The sequence below is a fragment of the Fundulus heteroclitus genome, chromosome 4, assembly GCF_011125445.2.
Source record: "Fundulus heteroclitus isolate FHET01 chromosome 4, MU-UCD_Fhet_4.1, whole genome shotgun sequence".
NCBI classification, from domain to species: Eukaryota; Metazoa; Chordata; class Actinopteri; order Cyprinodontiformes; family Fundulidae; genus Fundulus; species Fundulus heteroclitus.
In genome coordinates this window covers 36,733,181-36,742,838 of record NC_046364.1, presented here as the reverse complement: position 1 = coordinate 36,742,838, position 9,658 = coordinate 36,733,181, and the positions used below count along the sequence as shown (strand labels likewise).

Here is a 9,658-nt window from a genome sequence, read left to right as displayed (position 1 = left end):
ATATTCCTGTTAGTTTATAAATAACTGAACAGCTTGATGCAAAAATATATTAAAGGTCTGTTGTTGCTGTATTAAGCTTCCAGACCACTCAGATCTTCTGATTCTGGTCTTTTCTGTATACCCAGAACCAAACATGGAGAAGCAGCATTGTGTTCCTATTCTCCACAAATCTGGAACAAACTTCCAGAAAACTGCAAAACAGCCAAAATTAACACTGAAAACGCCTGTTTAGTTGCTTTTAGAAACATTGACCAACATATTTGATATGTATTGTTTTCACATTTCACATTTTTTTTTACAGTTCTCACAACTGATGTTCATTTCAATATGTTTGTTTTTAAAAGTAGAGAGAATCTGTATTTATCTCTATCAAATCTTTGTAAGATTTTTGCGATAAAAACCTGGTTTGAAACTGTCACATGCAAACATTTGACCACTGGAGGGCGCCATAGCAACAGAATAGCAGCTCACGTAATGTAGGTCAGAGTCGGTTTGTTGTTCAGTACTCGAGTTTAATTTATAAAGGATATTTAAAATTGCATCCATTTAACTGCAGGCCTTCTATTAACCTGAATTGCAGCTAAATCTCAATGATAGCTAGAACTCTGGGTTGCCACCAGAAACCATGACACAATTCTCTGATGTGTACCTAAAAAGCAAACACTCATTAATAAAGACTATACTTCTAAAAAGTTATACTACTCCAGCTATTCAGTTCAAAAAGTAAAAGGCACGATGAAAAGTCAAGGACATGTACTCCTTGTAAATCTCCCCCACTCCCTTGACTAAGCCTTGCTTCACAATCCCCCCAAGGCTGTAGTGGTATCCTGTGGCTTTGCACCTTCACCTTCCACTCAACGGTCTGTTAATATGTAAAGACCCAGTTTCCTTAGCAAAGACATTTTGTGGCTTACCCTCCTTGTGGAAAGTGTCTCTTTGTTGGTCATCTGTCAGGTCAGTAATCTTTCCAATGGCAATAATATATATATATATATTTTTTTACCCTGTCAGTCAATATTCTTATTTTTTTGAGAAACTACTTTTTGGTTGTTCGTGTCAGTAAGTACCCTCGGTTCCCTGTGTTTATTATTCTGTTAGACAAGAATAGTTGATTTTCAGTGATTTACCGATTGCCATTACTTCTGTCAGTTTCAAGGTAATTCAGTGACCAATGTGAGGATTTTCTTTCGATTGCAGGAAGGTGCCGACTGTTCTGTCAACGTTCGTATAACCCACTGATTAAGGCAATCTGTCTAGAATGAGATGGCTTTGGGGCTAAATAATAATCTTCAAAAAATATTCTGGTGAATGAAACATTTTGTCGTTCAGGATGAGGAACCGTGTGTTGGACTAGAAAGAATGACACAAAGTCTGGTTTCAGAAAAAAAAACAGTAACATGAAGCCACGAGTTGAGTTTTCTGTTTTATTGAGATACACTACGTTAGAGCCAACAGTATGATGCAAGGTATCGTTCATTCCCTTTGAATAATCTCAGAAAAAAAAGCACTGCAGTCTTAAAAATTACAAAACATTTAACATACAAAATATACAAGAATTGACAATACAAGGCTTGGTAAACATCAGCTAAACCTGTATTTCCCTTTTATTTTACAAAGTGTGTGTATGTATGTGTGTGTGTGTGTTTTTATATATATATATATATATATATATATATATATATATATATATATATATATATATATATATATTAGTTTCAACAAACATCTATTCATGTCTTTAACCTCTTAGGAATGACATCCATTTCATTTGAAAGTATCAAAAATAGAGTTGTAGTCTTTGCAGCCTTGCTGTCATCTAAAATAGGAACAAGTTGTTTGATCTTTGGTTGCGACAGAAAAAGGACAGCAGACAGAGTTCTGAGTTTATTGTCGATGCTGGTTTTGTTTCTTCTCTTGTTGTGGATTCAAGTCTCTCAAGCTGCAGAATTGACTTTAATGCAAACATCCCTCTCCGTTCTCTCACCCAACCCTTTAAGTTGACCCTGTGGCCCTTAAATGTACGACCATAACTACGCTTATTGACCGTCTTATTTTGGGGGGTGGAGGAAAGGATAAACTCAGAAAAGCATTCAGACAAACTGCTTTACAAACAGCAGTTAAGGCATCCTAAAAGTTCAACATGACATGATAACATTCCTCTGAGAGTTTTTTTTTTTTCTCTCAGAAGTCCAAAAGCGATTTTTTTTTACAGGAACTTTACCTCATATTTAACGTCTTGTCTCACATTTGCTGCCGTTACAGTTTGCATAGCCTAAACGTGTGTGCTTCTGTTGTTGGAAAGTTCTCTTTTATATACAAGAAATTTGGTTCAAACAGCTACCATCCATCCTCACACACAACTGAATTAAGATGCTTATGCGGTGTCCTCCATTCAAGCATCTACAAGTCTACAATCTACTTCTAGAGGCAACAAGGTCATATTTTTTTTTTTTTTTTGTCTTTTTAAAATTATTTTTAAAGGCATTAAGCAGAATATCAATGCATAGCAGAATCATTTTCACCTGGAAACTGACTTCAAACCACCATCAATCTTAAGGCAAAAATAAAAGTCAGTGGAAATCATCAAACCAGCATCTAGTTGGAGTATGACTTAGTGCTGCCGTAAAAGCTCTGCATATTTACGCGAGTCGGGGGGAGGGGGGGAAACGCAGGAACAAATCATCGTGCATAAGAGCCGTTCTGGAAACAGTTTAGGAGAACTCCGTGATTGTGGACGGCAAACATTTGATTGTTGCGAGCAGAAAGGTTTGGAAGACCCCAAAACGTCCAGACTTTGCTCTCTGGATTGTCGGATTTTATATACTGTTCTTTACAAACGAGGACGCTACATAAATACAATGTATAGACATCTTTATGTATAAAATACTTCTTGTCAGAACGTTTTCCATCGTCATATGAAAGCATGGTGTGTGTTAGGAAATCAAAGGCACATTCCAGGGGAGAAAACATCGTTTTAGTGGCAGAGAGCTCTGTCTCTTAGGACAAAAAAAAAAAAAACAACCCTCCTATGAATTGTCAAATAAAACCCTAATTAAATAATCTTACTGTGAATTCATAACCCAAGAGAAGCACGACTGTTTCTTGAAGAAAGATGGAATCTTCACTCTTTAAAGTCTGCTGTGAAAACACAACGAAAGCTTTTGTGCTACAGTTCAGAGCTCCTAAGCATTAATAAGGCATTTGTTCCAAGAAGCAAAGGGGAAACGGAGAACTCTAACGACAGAAATGGGGGTGTGTTAATGTACAGGTAACTACACAGCTGCAAGTTTGTGGAATGTCGCGTTTTGCAGAAGGAAAACAGGCTGCTGAACTCCCAACACCTGCCCACGTCTATCGTCTAGGCAGAAACATGACTTATAATAACGAAAAAAAAAAAAAAAAGAAAAGTTTGATTTGAATTAGTTAATGTGATTCTATGGCAAGCCAAGTCTCAATTCTGTTTTTTCTTTACTGGATGTTAGCAAGTGTCTGCGATTGCTCGGGTGAAGGTTTTCGGAAAGCAACCGTGTGAAGAAGTAGTTTACACAGCCAGGAATACCTGCAACAAAAGCTGCGAGCTGCGTCTTTAACTCACAGCTCGGTGCTGGTGGGAGGGTCTGAAAACCAGAAAACGTCTCTGGAAACGAGAGGCTCACAGAGATTGGAGCTGATAGGCAGGAAGACAGCGGAGCATGTGAATGAGCGGACGTTCAAACACGAGCCTGCTGTGAAAAGCAAAGAGCTCGGCTCCCTATCTGCACGTCCGCTCTGTCTCCAGCATGTTCCTGCTCTACGTCTGTGTGAAGTCCATCTTCGTCTCTTAGATCTCCGAGACATACGGTTGACATGAAATCAGAGAAATGTCACTTTGCCTTTCGCCGCGGGTCTTCGATCTTCTTCCGACCAGGACGGGTCACCGTAACTGGGCCAGGGCGTTCTGGCTGTGGCTCTGGCGGTTTGCAGGCTTTAGGAGCTGGAGGTGATGCTGCGTGACGGTTTCAGAGCTGAGCTACGAGTGGTTGTGTGCCGACGGAGGGCCATGAGCACTGGGGGACTGGGACATGTCTCTGCCGATGATCTCATTCACTGTGGAGAGGGAAACAAGCACAGACAGAGGGAATCAATTTAAAAGTGCTCCAAGCCGTCTTCAGAAAGCTTCTGGTGATGTACGGACGGCATTTACCGTTGGAATCAAACGCTTTAACGTGCTTTATGAGAATAAGTAAATCACACCACTGTGCATGGAAACCTGTGACCTGACATTAATACTTGCCAGATGCTAATATTACGCAATTCAGCATCACTTTAATGTGATGTCTGGAGATTAGGGCTGTGCAGAATCAGGAGAAGATGGCATTGCTGTAAATTTGCTGCAGAACATTGCAGTGATTGTATTGTTTATGAGTAACAACATGAACATTTCCTTTTTTCTTTCTTTTCCTCCATAACGTCACCATCGATCTTTATAAATTTAGCATCTCAGCCACTAAAATCATGTTTATTATGACATTTAAGGGCGGGGAAAGTCCACCAAACAGGCCACGCAACATTATATGCATACTGAATTTGCATGCCGGACACTTGCAATATGATATCTTTCCAAATACAACATTAGAGACGCCCTTTGTGACTGTGATGGCGACTGCAGCTCAATGTGGTGTGCAGCTCTGCTGGAAAACATCTCAAAACATCCCACTTGGTACTTCTGTGACTCCCAGCACAGAGTTGTCAGATGTGCTACACTGGTTTTCAAGCTGCCCAGGTTCTTTAAGATCACAGCAAAAACATTTAAAGGACATATATATAAAAGCTGATTATCTGTTGATTTTGTGTAAGGTAAATAACCTGGCTGGGTGAAGCATTTGTTAGCTCAATAATCATGTTAGCACAGCTCAGCACATCATTACAATATCATTGAAACGTTTATTTAGTTCATTAAGTTGCAAGATTAAAACTCGGAATAAAGATTCATTACAGTCGTATAGTTTTGACAAGCCGTACATGTTTTGTGGGGGTTTAGGACAAGAGACGATGCTCGATAAACCACCTATTTGGTACTTTTGGCCAGACTAGCGCTGTAGTCGATGCTCTGAGAATATCCCCCAAAACTCATTACTGTCACAACTGATGACTGTCAAGTCAGCTGTCTTCCCCATGGTACCGTTGGCCATAACATTGCCGTAATAATTATATAGTTTTATGTGTCTTATTCAAATTTTCTGAGCAACAGTTTGTGGTTTTTCATCAGCTGTAAGCCCAAAACATCAAAATTAAACTATAAAAAAAACAAAAAAACATTTGAAAACTGTACAGCAGTTTGAATTGCTGAAGTAAATGACCTTTTTGGTGATATTCTGCCCTACTAAGATTCGCCTGTTCACTGCACATTTCACGCAGCGTGAAAGCAGCCTTGGGCTACGCGTGTTTCTGTCCAGCAGAGGGCAGTGTAGCTCCACACCAGGATCCTCTCAGGATCAAAACTCTTGCTTGACTACAACTTTAAAAAGTGGACAAAAACACTACGACAGAGGGGCAAACTTAGAGGTTGCGAAGTCATTTGCCAAGATGTGAGATATGATCACACCTGACTTTACAGGATAAATTATTTACTGACTGTGACAGCCAACTCCTCGTACTTGTTGCAGTCCAAGAGTCCCTGCTAGATAAGCCATTCCAGGGACTCCTTGAAAGAACAGCAGGAGCAGCTCTTGCTCATTACTTCATTAACGGCGGTTCGGTACATTTCCTCAGACCCCTTCACTGAGTTTGCAAGCATGGCTGACGAGCCGTGTGAAAGCTACTCATTGGTAAGCATGTTGTTAATGTGAGAGAGGCACTCAGGCACAGCGAGGTTAATTACTCCGGAGTCAGTAGGAGGGTGATTTTTAAATAAAAACGAGCAAGTCCTTCTCTGTGCTGCTGGCTGCTTTTTAGCCACCATATGCGATTGTTTTCCATCTGCTGCCTCCATTTGGTGCTTACAGTGGAACCACAAGAAACAGAGCAGGGAGCTAATAAAATGAAGAAGGAGGAAAAAAAAAAAAAAATCCAGCCTTGAAGTAAATCAACATCAAATACTTTGACGTGGGAAGGAAGACGCGAGGACCGAGAGACAGAAGAATCCCATTTGGCTGAAATTTATGGCAAACACGTCTCGTTTCCCCCGTGACGGCGTGTAAAGTGTTCGGTTTTCATGCTCCGACTTCTTCATGTGGTTTCCCCAAGAGCCTTAAGTGTGACGATGAAAGGTCAGTCACGCGGCGCAGAAATCAGAGAGGGCGAACTGGTTTGGAGAGGGTGCAGTACAGACCTCTGGGGCCGGTTTGGCGCTGCGAGGTTTGCAGGCAGACTTGTTCAGACACGGCGGGTAACATGCCGCGGTACATCTCTCCGCTGTAACGTGAAAATGCGGCATTCCCCGGTTCATTAGAAACAAATGCCTTACTGTAACTTAGTTTTTACTTAAGGTAGCAGGGAGTGACTCAGCGATGAGCAACCAGCCAAAAGCACAACGCAGCCAACATTAGAAACTCCGCGGCACGGTTTTTTACTAACTTTTTTTTTTTTACGGTACAACGATTTCTGTAACGGCAAAGTTAAACCATTAGATCGTATGCTCGACAAGCTTAAAGTCAACCCGTCCCGGGTTTTTAAATCAGTTTCACGGGCCCTTGCTAAAGGCTCCAGCTCTTTGCATTTGGTGCCTCGGTGTGCATTATTTATGTTTCTTGGTGCTTTGCTTTTGTGTCTGGCCACCATCACTCACATCATCCTGTTAGCGTGGGAGGCTCTTCCTTTCCCATGTCAACCATGTTCACACACACACACACACACACACACACACACACACACACACACACACACACACACACACACACACACACACACCGTCACACTCGCAGAACCACCACGCACTTATGAGACTACCGTGCGACTATCAAAGCAAACATTCACCTTTGCAAACACAGCCTAACGCAGGGGTATAATCTACGCCACTTTGCCAATTTGTCACACCATTCCCTGAGTTAGAATAAAACGGTGATGGAGGAGCGCACATCTCCTTTAAAGGCCGCGACCTTTTGAAAAGGCGGCTGTGCAGCTGGGCTCAAAATAAACTAAATCTTACAGCTGTTAGAAGAGCAGCCGAGCGACAGAGCAGCTGTATCTGTAAAAAATTAAGAGCTGCACTTCTCTTATCTAGGCTCCTCCTTATTTGCTGCATTTTTTTTACAGCCGCTAATGGTGGATATTGCCTTATTAAATACAATTAACCCAGACGGATATCGGAGGAAATAAGAGAATCTGAACGCTGGGATGCAATATTATAGAGGGCCAAACACAATTCCTGCTCCTGAAGGCCCTTCGAAGGCGTTCTGCAGCGTTCACATGCAACATGGCATACTGTGCAGCAAGGGGTCATAGAAGACAATCTGCTGAAATACCACAGGAATATAAGCAACATGAAGCGAAGTGTGACAGACCGACATTAAGTGGGCGTCTGCAAAAACATATCACTTTCCGCTGTCAACATACTGATCAGATTGTTGCAGAGGCAAACATTAAACTGTGGACTGATGAATCGTTTAGAGGAGGCGAGCTCAGGCCGGCTAGCATTAAGCAAACCGTGAGCCTGTGACTCGATCGACGGTAATTCCTCTCACGTTGATTCATTCGCTTTTCTCATAAAACGAGGCGCCGGGAGAGTTTTCTGCACATGATTTGTCAGAACCCTTTTTCGCTTGCCTTCCACTCTCGAGAGCTCAGCTGCGCTAAATGCAAATTCGGATGATCTGATTTGGGGCCGTTAGAAAGGAGGCGAATTTTCATTTCAGCCTCAAAAAAAAAAAAAAAAAAAAGTCTGAAAATGGAAAGATGACTGCATCTCTGGAAGTTTATCTCTTATACTTTCACGAGATTTCCCTCTCAGTGGACTGTGACACACAAGTATAACCAAGACGTGAAACTATTTATCTCATAATAAACCACTATTAAAGAAACAAAATCCCCTCTAAAAATTGCTTTTCACACACACAAAATAAATCTTTTTTTGTCACAATGACAGAGATATTCTGCACTTCAATTTAAGGTGGAGCTCCACACATCCAGAAGTGAAAGAGAGCTTTGAGTCGGGCACAGCTTCACACTAGTTTCATATGCCGATAGCGTTTTCTCGGGTTTACTGGTATTGTTCATGACAGTGCAACAGAAAACCAGTGATTCAGCGCTGCCTGCCGTAGTAACTGTGGCTCTGAATGTCTCAGCCGGAGGGAGATCCTCTGCAAATGACTGGCAGGGGGGCTCCCTAGACAAAATATACATCTCCAGTCAGCCGATGACTACTATCACTACAACTACTACATATGCCAGTAGGCTTGCATCAAATTTGCTCCTCTCAGTGTGAACCAGAGACCTCTAATTCTCTAATCCTTTCTGTAATAATAAAAAAAAAGCTGTTTATAATCTCTGTCACAATACTGAAAAGGCCTGATTGGGGGAAAAAGGAGTTCTGAACTTTTTTTTTACACATTTTGTTACATCCATTTTAAAGAAAAGTCGTGCATAATTGTGAAGTGAAAGGAAAATAAATGCTTTTCAAAATATTTTACACATCCAGGTCGTAAAAAAGTGTTGTTTGCATGTGTATTCTTCCTCCATAAATGTTAGTCCTAAATAAAAAAAATAAAAAATATTATGTGCAAACAGCATTTAAAGTCACCCAATAACTAACAGTCAGTGTGTGTAATTTAAAATTCAACTGCTCTGTGCTTCAATTACTTTGTTAGAGACAATCAGAGTACTCTTGAAGACCAAGGAAAACACCAGACAGGTAAGGGATCAAGTTGTAAAGAAGTTCAAAGCAGTGGTTGGGTGATAAAATGATCTCTCACGCTCTAAACAACTCCTGGAGCTCTGTTCAGCCCGTCATCTGAGATTGGAAACAGTACGGCACAACTTCAAACCTGCGTAGAAACGGGCATCCACATAAATTGACACGCTCCTCCTTATTTCAGATCAAGAGAGCATTGATCTGAGAAGCAGCCAAGAGGCCCCTGGTGACTCTGGAGGAGCTGCAAAGACCCAAAGCTCAGGTGACCAAGTATTAGTCGTGCACTCAACAAATCTGGCCTTTATGGGAGAGTGGGAAATATAAGCTGAAGGAATTTTAATTCAAACACTCTTTAATTCAATATCTTTTTAGCTCTATTCTATTAGTTTTTAATCATCTGTATACAAATTGTTTTTTTAGTCTTTATAATTCTATCTTTGTGAAACACTGTAATTTATATCTATCAAATGTGCCACACAAATAAAGAGGACATGTAGAGGACACAGTAAACATTATTCACGTGTTAGAATGGCAAAGATCTAAATTTAATTGAATATCTCATGAAAAATCTCAAATATAGTAAAGACATATGCCAAATGCATTGAAAGATAGTTAGAAGTTTTGACTTATAGGGGCTGAATACATACGCATGCCACACTTAAGATTCTTTGGTGGAGAAAAACAACAACTTGAAATTAAAGTATATTTAGCTTCTAGTTCACAGTCATATGTTGGTCTATAACAAAAAATGTGTATAAAATATATTTAAGTTTGTGGTATCACATTATAGGAAAACATTCAAGGTGTACGAATACTTTTGAAGGCATTGTG

The 9,658-nt window shown here is 40.6% G+C and overlaps 1 protein-coding gene across 3 annotated transcripts in view; it reads right to left on the bottom strand.

Annotated features, from left to right (window-relative positions):
- Window positions 1-1,871: 1,871 nt before the first annotated feature.
- Window positions 1,872-9,658, bottom strand: part of nfatc3a (nuclear factor of activated T cells 3a) — a 90,709-nt gene continuing 82,922 nt past the window's right edge. For all 3 annotated transcript variants that reach the window (XM_021319542.2, XM_012868714.3, XM_021319543.2), the window contains exon 10: window positions 1,872-4,086. In XM_021319542.2, coding sequence (XP_021175217.2) covers window positions 4,010-4,086 — 77 coding nt within the window. In that variant the 3' untranslated portion in view covers window positions 1,872-4,009. The remainder of the gene's footprint in view (window positions 4,087-9,658) is intronic.